This window comes from Quercus lobata, chromosome 8, assembly GCF_001633185.2.
Source record: "Quercus lobata isolate SW786 chromosome 8, ValleyOak3.0 Primary Assembly, whole genome shotgun sequence".
In the NCBI taxonomy this organism is placed as follows: Eukaryota; Viridiplantae; Streptophyta; class Magnoliopsida; order Fagales; family Fagaceae; genus Quercus; species Quercus lobata.
In genome coordinates, this window is record NC_044911.1 from 11,743,278 (window position 1) to 11,762,753 (window position 19,476).

The following is a 19,476-nucleotide window of genomic DNA, read 5'->3' on the forward strand; positions in this document are numbered from 1 at the left end:
TGGCAGCATCTGGTAACGTTTTGGTCTGAACACAGATTTTAATATATCAGACGAGGTAGATGTATTCTATTTTTTATGGCTAATCTTTTATTTTGTTAAATTAACTGCCTCTGCCTCACAATATTTGGAAAAACTTTTGAACTGATGTACAACTCTAGCAAGCTTAAACTTGACGAAACCTAACATTTGAACTGATGTTGATTTGTCCATAATATCTGCAGTAGTCTGGCGGACTAGATTATCTCACAATACAGAGATGTGACTCAAGTTATTTTGTTCTTGAAAAATTTTATATTCACTCGCCGTATAATACATTGTGGATTCTTCATTTTGATGATATGGGCTAAGTAATCATATGTTTTTCTGAATAAATGCCTAACATGATGAAATGATTTTTAGGAACATGAATATTAGATCACGTTATGATGATAACGATTGCAATATGAATATGATCGCATGATCTTTATTCTCAATTTTTTTATCTTTGATGATATGCTTAAATGATGATGACATAAATGGATGTATATATATATATATATATATATATTTGATTATTTGTGCATAAGATGATATGCCCAATAAATCATAGAAAACCAACTTTTGAGTTGGGCTGGAATGTGTGCTAACATCTTTTCATTTAATTACCTAACCTCTAAACTTAATTTGTGGATTCTAGATTAAGTCTTATCCATGTAATTTTATTTTCTAGATTGTAGCTAGGAAAATGAGTCAATTAATGTAATTCCAGCCCCCCGGCCCCTCCTCTTTTTAGATTATGAACCATGGACTTTTCAGTTTAGGTTCATTCTTGAACTACAATGATGAAATTTCAAATATTCAATCAATAAAGATATATTTTGAGGTTTTCTTAATTAATTTCCTTCTTTAACTAAATTAAGTGGTGACTATTGTATGAAACCCTAAACTAAGGATAAAGCATTGTCGAGGACTCAAACTCCCCCTTCCCCCAGCGCCGGCTTGAGATGCGGTTCTCACAAGCTGTTGAGAAAAAAAAAAGGTCAATTTGGCTGCAAAGAATACACTCCTTGAGCTCTATTTGTTTCCTAATAAGATGACCCAAAAAAAAACTGAAACGAAATGGTGCTTTTATACTTATGCACTTATCGTAAGATTTCTTATAATGGATAGAAAAACGATTTTTTTTAAAAAAAATAAAAAAAATAAAAAAAAAAGATTTGGAGAATTGTTATAATTGGTTAAAATCTTTTTATCTAATTTGGACAATATGGCACTTCATAAAATTCACTTAGCTGTTAACTAAGACAACAATTCTACTACTACTGTTAAGCCAAGGTCAATTTTTTTTTTTTGGGTATAATTTCAATGTTTACAATGGGGAAAGGTTAGGTGATTGTATTACTATTGAAAAACAAAAAAACAAATTCAGTTATTAAAATTTGAATTAAAGTAAATGAACATTTAAATGTAAAGTTGAATCACCTGAGATAAATATGTAAAGTCAATTCCATTATCATGATGTGGGATTTTTACTATCTATTGAATATTCAAATAATTCATATAATTTTTATTGTTCAAAAATTTCAGAAGAAAAAAATAAATAGGAAAGCACTTTAACTAACCGAATAGTTTTTACTATTTTTTCAATTTTTTTTTAATTATTAATTTTCAGTTATAATCATTTAATCATTTGGATTAAAGTAAATTAATGTGTAATGAACCAACAGTGAAGTATATGTAAAGTTAAAACTATTTAAAATGAATATGTAAAGCCATTTGTTTTCATTATCATGATGTGAGACTTTTACTATCTATTGAATATTTCATATTTTCAACCAAAAAAAAAAAAAAAAAATACAGGAAAAAAAAAGGAAGAAAAAGATAATGTAAGTGTAAAATTCCCAAGTCAAACAACGGGTCTTGGGTCCCATACAGAGTCCAGCTACAACCAAGGAGAAAATGGGGCGCCAAAAAGACTTCCAGCGCAACCCTAATAAGTTCAAACTTATTTAAAAAGACGTCTGAGGAGGAATGTCTCCTCGGACATGCCAAATATGGGCCCAACGTGTACCCTATCCATAATGAGGAATCATTCCAAACAAATATTGGTAGTAAGGATGAGCCTCACAAAGCGGGGAGAAGAACAAGAGTATAGGATGTCCAGGGGGAGACCACAACTGCTGCATTAAATGTAAGGAACTACTTTTTTGGCCGCATTAATGTGGAGAGGACAGGCGAACAGTGTTACCTTGGCCACTGCAACTCATAGAAAGGTAGGGTGGATGTCCGATGGGACAGGCACTCAAGTGAAGGTCCAGGTGATCAACAAGTGTAAGGCTCTTATTACTTTAAGGAGGCTATATAAGAGAAGGGCATCCCCATGAAGAGGGGATCGGAAAAAGGAGAAAAAAGAAGGAGAAATAGAGAGAGGAAGACTATAGCTTTTAATCAGAAACAGAGGTGCACCCATACGTCTCCTCGGACCGAACATCCAGTGAACATAAAGGAGATATTCTTACGTTCAACCGCTGCATGGCCTAAAATTAACTATCATTCACTTCGTCAAGCCCTAGTTCTATAACCCGCTCTCTACAAATTCATTGTATAGGGTTCTTTGGGCCAAAATCACCTATTTGCTGGGCCTGGGCCCCAAACATCGACCCTACAGATAACATAGTTGATGGTGTAGCTTAACAGGAGTACATGAACAATAAATGGTAAATACTATATATATATATATATATTTTTTTTTTTTTTTAAATGTAAATTGACACAAGGACTATGCGCCAACAAAATTATCTCAATTTCCATCCACCCATTAAGGGTAGATATTTTTGAAACAGTCATTAAAGTACTAATGTTTAAAAGTAGATAAAGATAGTATCCTGATCCTCAAAAAAAAAAAAAAAAAAAAAAAAGAATAAAGATAGTATCCTAATTTTATAATCTTTCTCTATGTGATTTTTTTTTTTAAGTTATTTGTTCGTGGGTTTAAAGTTTGGAATTTTGAATTTAAAATAAAAAGTGGTAATTTAGATAAAGAAGAGAAATGAAAAAGCTTAAACTTAGAAACAATAAATTACTCTTTTAACCATTTTGTGTTTTTTATTTTAAAATTATTTAACTAAAAGATAAGGGTATTTTAGAGAGTTTAAGAATTTGTGTGAGGATATTTTAATATACAAAAAGATGAAACATAAACAGAAAATCCTGTTATTAGTAATACAGATGACTAAATTGAAACATTTAAATAATAAGGTATCATTTTGAAATATGGTGCAAAATTTGAGGACTAAATATGCTATTAAACCTTTTTTTTTTCTAATGTGATTTTTCTTTTTGGAGATGCAAAAGCAAAGCTTTTATATGACATGGTTCTTTAGGAAGAACTAAGCGAATAGTTTTTTTTTTTTTTTTTTTAATTTATTTATTTATTTTTAGAGTTTCAAGTTTTGACATCCACTTCTGATGATGGCTTTTTATAATCAAACCAAAATACTAATTAGTTTTTGATGTAGCGGGGATTAAACCCCAGATTCTTATTCAACTATCCAAGACTTTATCGGTTGAGCTAATTGAAAATGCGATTTTCTTTTCATTTTCATGAGACATGAAAACCATATGACTTGGTTTTTAGTTACTTTTAATTATTTTATTTATTTTTGAGTGATGCAAGGATCCTGATATAAACTTTACTACATATATTTAATCATTCTTAATGACGTGTCACTAATAACATAAAAATAGTTTAGAAATTAAATTTAGAGTCCACTTAATTGGTATCCTTAGAAAAGTTTTAATACCATTTTCATTGAAAATATAAAAAGCTAAAAAAAAAAAGTTAGTTCTTTTTTTCTTTTCTCATAAATTTTTTTTGTTAAAATTGCTAAACCAATTATTTTGTTCTTCAAACATTAAAGGCTATTTTTGCAGTGCTCTTAACTCACAGTAAGTTTTCTTCCCAATAATTAGTAATTTTATTATCCTATTTATTTGTCATCACATTGATATACATGTTAAACCTTACAAAACTTAAATTTGTTGCCCTTGAAATCTTAGGCAAGAATTACTTATCACGGATCCTTGATGCTGAGATTCATCTGGAAGTAATGAATCTTGGAAATACACTTAAGGATGGCAACCAAGCATTCCAGCAAGATCACGCAAAAGCAATGATTTTTATTCGTCATCATCTCCATGAAGAATTAAAAACCAAGTACCTTACATTAAAAAGACTATCCACTTATGGAAAAATTTAAAGGAGAAATATGAGAATCATAAGATCGTAATCCTTCCAAAAACTCATTATGATTGGTTCCACCTGAAGTTGCAAGATTTAAAAGTGTGGATGAGTACAATTCTACACTTTTTAAAATCAGCTTACAATTAAAATTATGTAGGAAAAAGATCACTAAAGACGTGTTGGAAAAAACATATATTATGTTTCATGTCTTGTACATTGGAGAAAACATACACCCTATTTCATGCCTCGAATGTGCTCTTATAGGCTATAGCAGCAATATCAAGAGTATAGATTCATAAAGTATCCTGAACTAATATATTTTCTTATAGTGGTTGAACAAAATAATGAACTTTCATTGAAAAACCACCAATCTCACTTGACCCGTTCTACCCCATTCCCTGAAGCGAATGAAAATTCATTTGATAATCATGGAGGAAATAATGGTCATGAATGTGGATGTGGATGTGGATGTGGTAGGAACAATCAATATAGACAGAGTCCTACTCATAATTCTTCAAAAGGGCACAAGACACCTTACCATCAGAAAATCAAAATGAAATAAGACGAGAAAATGATAAGGATTAACAGAATAAACCATCAAAAGACTATGAAAATAAGTGTTATAGGTATTGTATGGAAGATTATTTGGTCATGTACCTATCATACACCTAAACATTTGGTAGAATTGTACCAAGTTTTCATAAAAGAAAAGGGAAGAAGAATTGAAATGAGCTTTGTTGATCATAATGATCCAATGAGTTATCTAGATAGCTCAAATGGAGTGAATTTTGGATATACATCACCCATTAAACTTTACAGGGACCAAGTAGACTTTATTTTCAGGGACCAAGTGGGGCGGATTTTATCTTACACATGCATAAATTAATATCGAATCAATATCACATTTATTACTACACAGCCTTATGTATATAAAAACACTTTTTTCCCCTCTTTTATTGGTAAGCGAAAAGCCCAACTGAACACTGAACACATTAGACAGCCCCTTCACTTCCTCTCTCTTTTTGTGTGCAAAGAAAATAACTAGGAGTTGCTACCTTCCCCTACAGTCCCTTCTCAGCTCTCTCTTTCTTGTTCTACAAAGATGGACGACCCATCAGACACCATTGTTGAAATCAAAGAAGAGCTCATGGTTTCATCAATGGGTGGAAACCCAACTCTCAGAATTGCCCATTTTCTCACACCCACTATCAAAGGTCCAGTCTTTAACCTCCCACCATTCCCTCCCTCTTCCATTCCACCATATATTGAGCCGCACAAAAAACTGCCTCTGAGAGTCTCATTCTGGGGGTGGCGATACCCGCGAGATAATTGGAAAACATGGGTGGAAAAGATGGCTACTTTGCACGAAACTACATGGAAGAAAGCTGGCATATACGAAGCAGTCTTGAATTCCACGTACGAAATAGTCAGAGACAATGATTTAGTATTTGGGGTTGCTGAGAAATGGTGTTCTGAGACCAATACCTTCATATTTCCCTGGGGTGAAATAACAATCACATTGGAAGATACAATGGTTTTGGGAGGTTTTTCTGTTTTGGGCGACTCTGTTTTATGCTCTGTTGACTGTAAAGAACTGAAGGAGACAGAAGAGAGACTTGAAGAAGCAAGGAGAGAGATTGCAAGAACTATAAGAAAGAAGGCTGACAAAGCCTTATGGATGAAGAAATTCATGCATAGTGGGAGTGAAGTCGAGCACGAAGCATTTCTCGCCTGTTGGTTGTCAAGGTACGTATTCATAACCACTAGGGACTCAATTAGCAAGCATCTTTTTCCTATTGCAATTCAACTAGCTAGAGGGACAAGAATTGCACTTGCGCCCGCAGTTCTTGCCAGCATTTATAGAGACTTGAGTTTGTTCAAAGAAAAAATGATTGCTTCATCTAAATTAGTATCTTGTAAGGATGATGAAGATGGTGTTTTGCAACTTACCATTTTTTCACCGTTTCATTTAGTTCAGATTTGGGCTTGGGAGAGATTTTTAGAGTTGCGGCCAAACCCAAATGTTATCAATTATGGTGAGCCGAGAATAGCTAGATGGAACAAAGTAATTAGCCACGAAGTTGAGAATGTGAGGCTGGCTTTAGACTCGGCTGGAGAGAGTTTCCAATGGCGTCCTTATACCTTGATTGTTAATGACTGCAAATTTCCCAAGTTTTATGCAGAAAAGGAAAAGTACATATCAGTTGGTCCTGGTTTGGATGAGGAATTGCAGTCATTTGCTAGATGCTTAAGGGTGGCTGAGCTAGTTGGGCTTGGTTGTATAGAACAGTACCTTCCGCATAGAGTAGCAATGCAATTTGGAATGGATCAAGACCTTCCGGTTTGTGTTCCTCGATTAGATGAGACTCCAGAGATTGCTTGGAATTATTATAGTAAGCCGGCATGTAATATGAAATTATATGTTCCACCCCGGCTTTTTGAGGCAGATGTTACTGTCAGGTACTTGGAGTGGTGGAAGCAATCAATTCTTGGTCAGCATGACGCAAGTAATGGAGCTGTGCAACAACAGAGAGAACCAAGGGGTTTGAAAAGACCTTCAAAGAGTTCAAATAAACAACCTAAGAAGTTGAAAGGAAAGAGGAAATTTAACGATCTTCACGTTACTCCCGGTTTTTCTCCCAAGTTTAATAGGGTGGGAGTGGAGAATTGTAATGATGAAGATGGGCTAACCATTGCAGAAAGGATGAAATTTACTGACAAGCGCAAAAAATTTGCAAATAGCCAGGGAAAACAGCATGGTGAAGCTGGGAATTCATTCAGTCATTGTAAATGTCTTTCATCTTCTACTTCTGATTATGGGCCTTTTAGAAAATTGTGGAAGAAAGATGTAGCAAAGGGTGTTGCAGATTGTCAGAGAGATTCAAATTGTTCAAAACAATCATCAAAGAATTCAAAAGGGCATATGAGTGGCAATGATGCCTCTGTTCCTCCTGGTCTCCCTCCCAAATGTAATAGGGTTCATATAGAAGACTCTGATGAGGAAGATAAATTAACTGTGAAGGAACTATTGAGATCTTGTGACATTAATAGTGGAGTTGGGAATGGAATTTCGGGTAATGGAAAACCTCTATCGGATCTTCACATTACTCCTGGTTTTAATCCCAAGTTTAATAGGGTGGGAGTGGAGAATTGTAATGATGAAGATGGGCTAACCATAACAGAAAGGATGAAATTTACTGACAAGCATAAGAAGTTTACGAATAGCCAGGGAAAACAGCATGGTGAAGCTGGGAATTCGTTCAGTTATTTTGAATGTCTTTCATCTTCTACTTCTAATAATTGCCCTGTTAGAAAATTGGGGAAGAAAGAGGTAGCAAAGGGTGTTGCAGATTGTCAAAGAGATTCAAATAGTTCAAGACAATCATCAAAGAGTTCAAAAAGGATTATGAGTGGCAACAATGCCTCTGTTCCTCCTGGTTTCCCTCCCAAATGTAATAGAGTTAATATAGAGGACTCTGATGAGGAAGATAAATTAACAGTGAAGGAGCTATTGAGATCTTGTAACATTAATAATGGAGTTGTGAACAGAATTTCGGGTGATGGAAAACCTCTATCAGCTGCTAAATCTCATGTCTTATCATCATTAACTACAGAGAATGGAAAAGATAGAATGATTGAGTCTCTAATGGAAGCTGTTAGGAAAATTAAGCATGGTGAAGTTGTGATAGTGAATGCAGAAGGATCTATGGAAGATACAACCGAGAGGAAGGAAGAGTGTGAAGCACTCTCTATGGAAGGCACCAATGTTAATGAAGGTGAAAGGAGTAGATCTTGTGCATTTGAGATGCCAGGGTTGGAAATTGAAGAACGGATACGCAAGCTTGAGAAAGTGACTGCTGAACGAGTTAAAAGCAACAAAGTTTGGCTACAAGTTTGAGAAAAATCCAAACCAAAGAAGGACTCTCTGGCCTATAGTGCAGCATCTGGTTACAGTTTGGTCTCAACACAGACTTATACATATCAGGCGAGGTAGGTGAATTCTGGTTTTTTTTTTCCTAATATGTTATTTTGTTAAATTAACAGCCTAACAATATTTTGAACAACTTTTGAACTGATCTACAGCTTTGGCGAGCTTAAATTTGACAAAACTCAAAATATGAATTGGTGGTGCTTTGTCTATAACATTAGTGGTAGTCTGGTGAACTAGTCAGATTTGATTGAATGTAGCCCCTATGTATATTACAATACAGAAATATTTGACTTCTATATTTAGTGGCTCTTGAAAAAATTTATCATCTCTTGCCCTATAATATCTTGTGGATGCAGCTATTTTAGAAGCTACTATGGGAGCTCATTGATATTATTAAGGAAATATTAGATTCTATTTCTCTCAGGTGTAAGTTGAGAATAAGTTGATAAATTACTATGGCAGCTTGTAGTTCAAGAGCAAAACTTGATAAATTATTCATGCTATGATTAGTTTCCTTCTTTGAATTACTTGAGATGCAGCTATTTTAGAAGCTACTATGGGAGCTCATTGATATTATTAAGGAAATATTAGATTCTATTTCTCTCAGGTGTAAGTTGAGAATAAGTTGATAAATTACTATGGCAGCTTGTAGTTCAAGAGCAAAACTTGATAAATTATTCATGCTATGATTAGTTTCCTTCTTTGAATTACATGATCCCGTCATCATTTGTTTTGTTATGTGTCCCAATGACTTAACAAAAGCTACTATTTAGCTGGTTCAATTTTAAAAGGAGTACCGTATCCTGCTCCTTTTGACATTTGTATGTTGGAGGGAGAGAACCAAGTTATTGCTCTTGCTACACGAAGATATCTTGGAAACATGGAGTAGAATCTGGAGTGATGCTTCAAAAGGTTGTGAAACTTTAAAGGCAATCCCAGATTGCAGACCAGAATGTTAATAGCCCATGAAACTGTAGAAGTACAAGTGACGTGTCTATTAAAATGCTAATTGTGATTAAGTCCTGTATGACATCAATGAAACTATGTGACAAGCTAGTGCATTCACAACTGTCTTATTTTTCCAAAATTTTCATAATGTTGTGTGAATAGACCCACTAAATTGTATGAAACTCATTGGTTAAGTACTACAACTAAAGCTGAGTTACTTTTTATACTGTAGGGAGGTTATGTTCTTATGTTCAACTATGCTAAATTTTAACTGAAGGTTGTGATTTGAGGCCTACAAAACCCACTATAATGGATAAGGCCTTAAGGGGTAGTGGTTTTATATGGTCATATTCATAAATTTCACACACTGTGTTTGGTTGTACCTTAGGGAGGAAAGAGAAAGAATAAGGGCAAAAAAGTCAAAATGGTAAGCAAAGATAAAACAAACTGATTTTCCATAGGTGATTTTAAATTTAGGGAGGGAAAAAAAGAATATGACTTTCCTGTATTTGACTTGCAAAGAGGAGGGGAAGGAAACATATATGAATGGAGAATAGAGACTGCTGCCGCTGGTACAACATTTCTTCAAGAATGGAATGCATTTGTGATTCATTTGGTGCCAAAGTTGTGTGTAAAGAAGTTACGACTATAAATTATTTTACTGCTTATATTCTGTAATTAATTTGAGCATGTATATTTTATGCTATGCTTCTACCTAAATGATGTGTCTCCTTGTTTAAATTGAGAGCCTGTAGAAATTTTTTAGCAGCCTGTTTTGTTTTATGTATCTCTTTTTCTTTTTTCTTTTTTTGCCTATTTTTATAATTCTTCCATCTTGTAATTTGGTAAGTTGAGCAACTCATTTCTGTAATTACCACTTCTCATGCCATTTTCTATCTAGCTCTCTGTTTGAGAATTTCCAACTTTGCTGGAAGTGTCAATAGAAATTTTCCCAAAACCCAAGAAATTACTTGAACAGTCTTATGTTAATTGTTATTTTAGCTTTGATTGTCAAGAAAGATATGCAAATTGATAATGTCAATTACAAAAAAATCACTCTGTCATGAGGTGGAACTCACCTTGTAATAGAGGGTATTAGAGTATTGAAGTAAAAAATTTCAAAACATAGAGCCCTTGCCGCCTTGTCACCACACAGTTTTTGTGTCTTTTAGATTAGATACACTCTCTTTGCCCATGGCTACTTCTACAGTTCTACTTGTCCCATACGGTTTCAAATTATTATCCCAGTCCAGCATTGAATCTGTCCTTTCCCTGCACCACTTGTTCACTTCCCAGTTAATCTGATAGACAGTTTTTGGCAGTAGCTTCCACGTCGTTCCTCGTCAGGTGTGGTGACTGAAGCACTAGGGCTATTTGGGGAAGCTGAGCTATCTGGTAATCATGAAAGAACTTCAATGCTCATTTTGCCACATAGTATGGATCGTCCAGAATATCAACAAAGATCAGCCGATTCCATTGGAGCCGTATGAAATATGCAGTCCCCCATGTCTATTCTTCTCCATTTCTTGCTGCAGAGTAGTCACTAGGTTCTAGACTCATTTTTATACCTTCTCTGTACCAGCTGTCCACACACAGTTTGCGGCACACACGTCCTAATAGCATGCATGAATGACTCTTTTTCTTGGTGACATATTGGCAGTGGCAGCTCTAAGAATTTTTTTCAGGGTGTTCCTTAAGGAGTATAAATTACACAATCCATTGTGCATTATCCAAGGCTCAACCCACTGCCTAACATAATTTAATTTGTTTGTCTTTTATAATGTATTGGTTAATTAAATTATTAATTATTGTTGTTTAGTTGCTTCATTATTTTTCTTTACTGACTACTAGCAGTATAGCACACACCCCACTGTGCATTAGCACACACCCCATGTGTATTATCCACGGCTCAACTCACTATGTAGTGCCTAACATAATTGAATTTTTTGTCTTTTATACTACCTTTGCATGCCTTTAGCCTTTCTTGCCTCTACCTGTCCACTTCCCCAATTCAAACATCCCATCCCACGCCCCATGGCCCCCATCCATTGCCCACTTAACAGACAAGAGTCACAAGAGCCAATCAACATTCCACAAAATATTAAACATATAAAACATTCACAACACACAAAATTCACAATACACAAAACGAAAAACTCATAAACCAATAAAGTCAAAATGTCAAATAAAGTTATAAAGTAAAAAGCAATTAGACATTTAGACATAGAGAAATAGAGAAACAAAGAGATAAAGAGAATCTCATTTCAGTTCGAAGAGAAAGAAAGAGAGAGCTTCGCTCTTACTGAGTCACTCTCAGATCAGAGCACAGCAATTAGCAAAGCCAAAGATGTAAGATTTAGATGAGATAGACTGATAGAGGAAAAGAGAGAGAAGTAAAGAACCGAAATACCTTGAGGCCTGAGGGGTGGCGCTATGACAACACGTCGAGGCGAGGAATCGAGGGATGAGGGTCGAGGCAAGGAGGCAAGCCAAGAAATCTCTAATCCGATCTCCGATCTCGCCGTTGCTGTTGCTCGAGTTTGAGGCGGTCCAGGCGGAGGTGTTGTCCTGCCGATGTGCTTGGAGCTTGGTCATTGATGAGGTTTTTTTTCGTTTAGGCTAGGAGTTCAGTTCTGATTTCAGTTTTGCTAATTTGCTTTACCATTTGATGATTTTGATCAATCGGTAGACGCGTATTGGTAATTTGGTTTTTTTTTTTTTTTTGAGAATCCATTTGGGTTGGGCCGTATTTAGTTAATAAAAATTTAACTAAAATTTTTTTGAGAATCCATTTGGGTCGGGCCGTATTTAGTTAATAAAAATTTAACTAAAATTTTTTTAGAGTCCGTTTGGGTTAGTTTTGTTTAGAATTGATGTTGGGCTTTTTTTCCTTGGGGTGGGCTTGCTATTTATTTTTTATTTTTTTTAAGATTTTAGTTTAAAAAAAATTTGGGTTTTTTCTTTTTGCTTGAAAGTAGAACAAATAATGAAACAAAATTTAATTTTATTGGATAAAAAAATTGAGAGTGTTCCCAAAATTTTTTTAAAGGGTATTCAAATAATTTTTTTTATTATATATAACTTTTTTTTTTCAAGTCAAGGTGGTCCTAGGACCACTCTGCCGTTAACATGGTGCCGCCACTGCACATTGGGCAAGAACTGTTTGTAAAGTAAAAATTATTTAACAACATTCTCAATTTAGCTTACCATCTCACGTATAGATCATTAAAATAATATGATTTGCAGATTATGATGGGCTTATGTATGAGGTGATAGGCTAATTTAGAAATATTGTAAAATTGTTATGAATTTTTGTTATGTCCCTATTTATTGTATACTCCTATATTCTTCTTCTTCTTTTTTTAGAAGTTTATTGTATATATTCTTATAAAAAAGTTACTGTATACATATGTTGAGTGGATGCAATGGAATCTAATCTCAACTCCCTAGTCTACACACACAAGCAGAGTTAGTGAATTATGTGTAGTACACCGTATATTACACATATGTACGTTTTTTTTTATAAATATTACCATAAATTTGTTTTTTAACGTTTTTTTAATAATTAAACACATACTCAACGCTTGTTGTATTATACTTGTACAAAAATACTTTAACTTAATTGAATTTCAATACTTTTATTGAGGATATAATTATTTATTTTGTTAAGACGTGTTATATATAACAAATAAATTATCAAAATTAATATTTTTAGTTTCATGTTTTATTATTTAGATATGATAGGCTAAGAGTGTATTGACCCCTTTTAATGAATTAACTAATTAATTAGTTAAGTTAATTAGTTAATTCAATTAGCATGCAATAAGCGTAGTAGTACAACAAATCACCAACTAAGTTAAAATGCAGTGAAAAATAAATTGATACGATGATTTGTTTACGAATGGAAAAAACTTACACAGCAAAAACCCCATCGGGTGATTTTAATGTCACCACTCCCGAGAATTCACTATTATCATAACAAGTGGTTACAAGTAAAGGAATCCTAGTACCTTATACCAACCTACAGTTGAACCCTTACCCCAATATCAATTAAACTTGTTCTGTAGTGACAATCTCTCCTTTCAATACATAGCTCCCAGTATGTGACTAACCAATTCGATGCGTGAATCCCAGTATGCGGCTTACTCACCAACTTGAGAAAGATGTTGCTTGCAAAGTTCTTCAGTCCATCAACACGATGAAGATCATGAAGCTCCTTAGTTACAAAACCTTACGGTGTACAAACACAGCAGCTTCTTGAATAGAAAGATGAATTAGGGCATATGTCTCCGGTTCACAATATGCTTGTGAAAAACTTTTGCATTGAGTTGCATTAACTGTGACGGCCCTTAAAACAATCATTATATATGTTTAGGGTTGTAAGAAAAGAAAGCCCAAACATCTATTCATGGATTGGAGTGAAATCAGCTCTGAAAAACTAATTTTCATAAACCTTGATAGATAACCTATCTATCGAGCAGCTGTCGAGTATCGGGCTAAAGCAGCTTTTTAAATCTCGATAAATACTAGCTATCAAGTTTTAAAATCCAGCACTTCTTCACTTGTTTCTTGGACAAACTTGCATGGCTTCAACACTTGAATTTGAACTCTTGTTACTTAAAGTATTAAACACATCCTAGATCTACCCAATTACAAGTAAAGTGTGTTTTGTCAAAGGATTAGCCAATTCTATATTGACATATGTTCCTAACAATGATTCACATATGTCCTAACAAGATATCATTTTCATGTTTTTATTATAATCTTGCAATTTTATTTTCATCTATTAAGATATTTTTTTAAACTAAACAAAAATAAACCAATTTGAAATTATAATAACATGAGACAATAAATATTATTTTTCTCTAAATAATTAAGTGCATGAAATAATATATTAAATATTATTTCTTTCATTCACTATTGTTATGTATTTTTCTTAAAAACACAACTAAAATTTTATGAATATATGCTAAATTTAATAAATTCTCTTATGAAATTATATTAAGATAATATAAGTATTCTACTAAATTTAAATTCAATAAAAGTAATAATTTAACATATATAATCGTTTTTAGTCACTAAGGCTGTGTTTGGTTCGCGTAAAACCATTTCCGGAAAGGAAAACGTTTTCATGTGTTTGGCTGTCACAAAATTCATTTTACGGAAAATTAATTTTGGTATTTGGTTCATTTAAACATTTTACCAGAAAATGCATCAAATTCGGCAAAACGCTCGTCCGACTAGCGGCGCGATCGACGATCGCGATCGTACATCGCGCCGCTCGTCGGCGCAGCGCGATCGTCGATCGCGCCGCTCGTTGGCGTGGCGAGGCGCGATCTGGGCTCTCTCTCTCTGATCTGGGCTCTCTCTTCTCTCTCTCTCTCTCTCTCTCTCTCTCTCTCTCTCTTTTTCCGGAAGTAATTTGAAGTGAAAATGAGGGGAGTAAATGATTTCCGGGTCAAAGGTAAAAATAGTGGTCAACTGGAAGTCATTTTCCGGAAAATGATATTTTCCGTGACAGCCAAACACTCCGGTTTTCCGGAAAATGATTTTCGGAAACAATTTTCACCCAATTCAAACACACCCTAATATTTTGTTCAAATTCGTAATATATCTGTATCGCTGTATGTACCACTGTACGTACGTCTATTTATGTTATTTTTCATTTCCGTTTTTTATGCTTTATTTTTACAAAGTTGTTTATTTATACCGTACGTATTCTGTCTTGTACGTTACTAACCATGCTCACAAGAAAAATATTTTTGACCAAATCAAAAATACAAAAAACCCCAAAAACAAATCTTGATATGTATCAAATACGAATATTGTCTGCTATGGCAACTTCTTTAAGCCACAACTTACAAGATTTTAATGGCTCAATTTAATTAAAATCTAGGCAATATCCAAAGGTGCGTTTGGCTAGTACGATTTTCAACATGTGGATTTGGATTTGACCAAATTTTCCAAGGATTTTAAACTTTGAAATCCTTGGATTTGAAATATAGTAACATCTAATTCCATGGAATTTTAAATCAAAATTATTGATTTAAAATCTAAATCTGAATCCAAATTTAAGTATCTAAGTGCAACCTTGGTGCTTTTGACCGCATTGATTGAATTGACCACCTTGGCCAAAATGCATATCATTATTAATAGTACTCAACCAATCAAACACACAATATCACATTTTATGAATATTTTTTCTCTTTTTTGAGATATGATTTATAAATGAAATTTAAGTCATTGACTAATTGGCTTAAAGTAAAAATGAACACCCAACTCACCCCCCCCCCCCCCTCTCTCCTCACAATCCCTATAAATATGGTATTGATCTACTGATCTACTCACAATTTCAACATTCTCAAATGACTTTGGGGTTTGGTTCTTTTCAGATTATTGCTCTCATCTTCCTAGTGGTAACCATGTCCTACAAAGTGCAGAGTGATCATTTAGGAAACATAAGCCAGCATGGAAAAAAAATATGTTCTAGCTGCAATTATTTTCAAGGGAGTTGGGTTGTTGATAATCATTACCCGCTCTATGATGCAGCTCGTTGTCCATTCACAAAACAAGATTTTAATCGCCAGAAGAGTGGTAGACCTGCAGATATGGAATATCTGAAATACATATGGAAGCCCAATAGTTGTCTCATCCCAAGGTAAACGATTCTATAGATATTCTTCTATTTTGTTCAGTTTACTTAATCAACCTGTGCTATTTGTACGTTTACAGTAAAAATGTTATACTCTATACTTACTATTAGAGCTTTGCAAGTGCACACACGTACCAGCTAAACGTTGTTTTCATGTTATTGCGGTATAGTTTTGATGCTCGTGAATTCTTGATGAGGCAAAGAGGCAAAAAGATCATGTTTGTGGGGGACTCCTTAAGTTACAATATGTGGCAGTCGTTGACGTGCAAGCTTTATACTGCAGCACCAAATTCTAATTACACCTACAACACTGAGAGTCAACTCTACACAGTGTCCTTTCTGGTAGGCTATTGCAAAATTTTTCTGAATGGTATTTTATTTTCAATATGCTCCAATTTGGTAAAACAAAATTAAAGAACACTAAATCCAGCAGAGACAGAATCAAGATTACACAATATCCTTTCAGCATGGTAAGCTTTTGCAAAATTTTCTAAATGGTATTTCATTTTTAATATGCTCCAATTTGGTAAAACAAATTAAAGAACACTAAATCCAGCAGAGACAGACTCAAGATTTCATTAGTCAAGAATGAGAAATATACTAAAAATTCAAAATTAAATTAATACATAAAAAAGTAAAACTAACATCTATTCAATGCTAACACAAAATTTATATTAAAAAACAAAAAAGAAAGAAAGAAAAGGAAAAAAACAAAATCATTATTTCTTAACACATTTCAATTTTTATAATCAATTAAAAAGAATTTGACATTCTTTTAAATCATAAAATCATTTATAACTGATTATGCACTAAATACTTTGTAATATTTGTTTCAATGTACAAAATCAAAGATTCAAATATTGTAGTTATATTTTTCATGTTTATGAATAAAATAAAAGTCATATTATTTAGCTAATGATATATCCAAGTTACTTTTAATTTAGAAAAACAATTAGTGTTGCCTAATAAAAAGGGATAAAAATCATAGTTCATGCAGACCCAAACACAAAAACAAAACAAAGACATAATTATATCAATGCTTTATCAAAATTACTTCGCATTAAGTTCTACTCACTAAAACAACACCCAAATAATCACATGTCGGGTGCCAATCGATTCGGTTGAAATTGGCAACGGCGAAGCAATGAAAAAATTAGCCTAGGTTAGGTGAGATCTCGCCAGATTTAGTGAGATTACCACTAGATCTAGCGAAGATCTCACCAAGTCTGATGGAAATATCGTCAGATATGCTGGATCTACACTGATCTCTCACTGGAAAATACTTAAAATTCGCCAAATTTTTTGGTTTTTACGAGCAGCTCAAGTTTTGGAGGAGTAAATCTGCCAACTAACCTGCCGAAGTCAAATTCTAAGGGTGAGGACCCACTGCTAACCGCCAGAGTAGTCAGTTCAAATCTAGTCAAGTGCGGCTAGAGGGTCGGGTTAATTTTCAAATACATACTCAAAATTAAATTCCATTTAAAAAAAAAATTATTCTATAACTAATATTAATGAATCAATTGGATTTTTTTGAAAAGATATATATGTCAATCCCAAAGTTTAATTTAAGTGTAGTTAAGAAAACAAAAAAAATTAATAAAATTGATCAAAAAATTCATTTTATTTTCAAACTTAATCTTTGTGAGAGAGAGAGAGAGAGAGAGAGTAGAAAATGTTGAGGGTGACATCGAGGATCTTAAGGTACTAATGATCGAGAACGAGTTTATAACACTCCTAGAAGTGGTTGATGGTTTGATGCATTGATGTGGTAGCACCATTTGAGTTTATGGATTTGTTAATTTTTATTCTCATGTTTTTTTTAATGTTTTTTTTATCACAATTATTTTGATATGATATATTCTCTCTCCCCTGGGCATTGCTTTGTTTTATAGGAATATGGAGTATCAGTTATGTTCTTGAGAAATGAATTCCTAGTCGACCTGGTTGATACAAAAATAGGTAGAGTTCTAAAGCTTGATTCCCTCAGTACTGGCAACCCATGGAAAATAGCAGACGTGTTGAACTTCAACACCAATCACTGGTGGACTCACACTGGGCGCGCTCAAACGTATGAATTCTTAGACTAACATAGAAAATTTGCAACTTATATGGATCACTAATATATAAGACCTGAGCTACTTTGTTAATCTTACATATTTCAGATGGGATTACTTCCAAGTTGGCCAAAAAATTTTCAAAGAGATGAATCGAACGCAGGCTTACAAGATAGGGTTAAGTACTTGGGCTAAATGGATCTACGCCAACATTAATCCTTTGAACACACAAGTTTTCTACCAAGGAGTTTCTGCTGTTCATTATTAGTAAGTTCTTTTCATTTGAAAATATTAGGTACCACATTTATAAATAAAAAGGTAACCAATGACTCATGTAATGTACGGAAAAATTGACAAAATGTAATTTTTTTAAATATATAATTTAATAATTATGGTAATTTTTAATAGTTATTTACAAACTAATTTTATTTGAAACTACATATTCTACTATTTAATGAAAACATGGTGCGGTGTAAATATATGCGGCTTCATAGATTTTCCTAATAAATTTAAAATCAGTTAAAAAAATAATAGTAGAATAATAGTGTTAAAATGTGATTTTTCAAGAGCTTATAATGTGTTAATTAAACATTAGAAAAAGTTAACACAAAGTCAAAGACTTCAATTATATACATACACAAATTGTATAAATCATCAAACCTCTTAGTTCAAGTTGTAAATCCTACTCTACCTGGATCAGAATTCTTGAGATGCATCTGTCCATGATGGGAAAGAAAAAATAAAATAAAATTATGATACTTTGAAATAAAATTATTTAGAAATTAGGCAAGCGAATGTAATAACTTGTCACTTCATTAAGTTATGGAAAATAATGTAACTCTATCATTACGGATTTTCAATAATCAATTAATGTAATACTCATTTTCTATTTTAATTTCCTATCCTCAGTGACAAAGAATTGGACCTGAATGCAAAAAATTGCCAAGGACAAACACAAGTGTTTGGAGCAACGTTTCCAGGCCCCAGTAGCAGTACTGGTACTCCAGGAAAAGCCGTGGTAAAAAAACGTACTGCGTATTGCTGCGAAGCCTGTCGATTTGCTTGACATTATGTTGCTTACACAACTAAGGAAAGATGGTCATCCTGTGGTTATGGAGGCAGTGCATCTCTGTGGACTGTAGCCACTGGTGCGTGTTCCTGATACTTGGAATGAAATTCTAAGTGCAGTTTTGCATAAGAATTAATGTCCATTTCCGGAATGAAATTCTAAGTGCAGTTTTGCATGAGAATTAATGTCCATTTCCCTTTGTTGTGTTGAAAATGGTGAAACTTTTCTATAAAATAAAATAAGACAAGCAAATCTTCGATTGACTATCATTGATGCATTTGATTTGAAGTAATTTTGGCTTAATTACAGTGTCTGCTTCCTCTGATTGGCAAAAACTATAATGATTATAGATCCATGATGTCTTTTTTTTTTTTTTTTTGGGGGGGGGGGGGGGGGGGAGAAGAGCTGCCCCCTTGTCTGCCCAAAAAAAAAAAAAAAAAAAAAAAAACCCTTAGTTTTCATAGCTAATGTTTAGTAAAAAGCCCAACTTATTTTTTCTTTTGATAGAAAGAGCAATCTAGATCAAAGATCTTCCTTATCCTGTGAGGAATTTCATCTAACCAAAAGCTCTAATCAATTACACCTATTGATAATTTAGCC

The 19,476-nt window shown here is 33.6% G+C and overlaps 1 protein-coding gene and 1 pseudogene across 2 annotated transcripts; both read left to right on the forward strand.

Annotated features, from left to right (window-relative positions):
• Positions 1–5,205: 5,205 nt before the first annotated feature.
• Positions 5,206–8,471, forward strand: LOC115954958. The gene is made up of 2 exons (XM_031072972.1): positions 5,206–8,212; positions 8,306–8,471. Exon 1 carries the CDS (start codon positions 5,325–5,327, stop codon positions 8,118–8,120), a length of 2,796 nt encoding a protein of 931 aa, XP_030928832.1. The 5' UTR covers positions 5,206–5,324; the 3' UTR covers positions 8,121–8,212; positions 8,306–8,471.
• Positions 8,472–15,523: 7,052 nt separating this feature from the next.
• On the forward strand, positions 15,524–18,949 carry LOC115956375 (annotated as a pseudogene). The gene is made up of 5 exons (XR_004084297.1): positions 15,524–15,759; positions 15,924–16,095; positions 17,646–17,821; positions 17,916–18,074; positions 18,717–18,949. The product of XR_004084297.1 is annotated as a protein trichome birefringence-like 42 (transcript).
• The last annotated feature ends 527 nt before the right edge of the window (positions 18,950–19,476 follow it).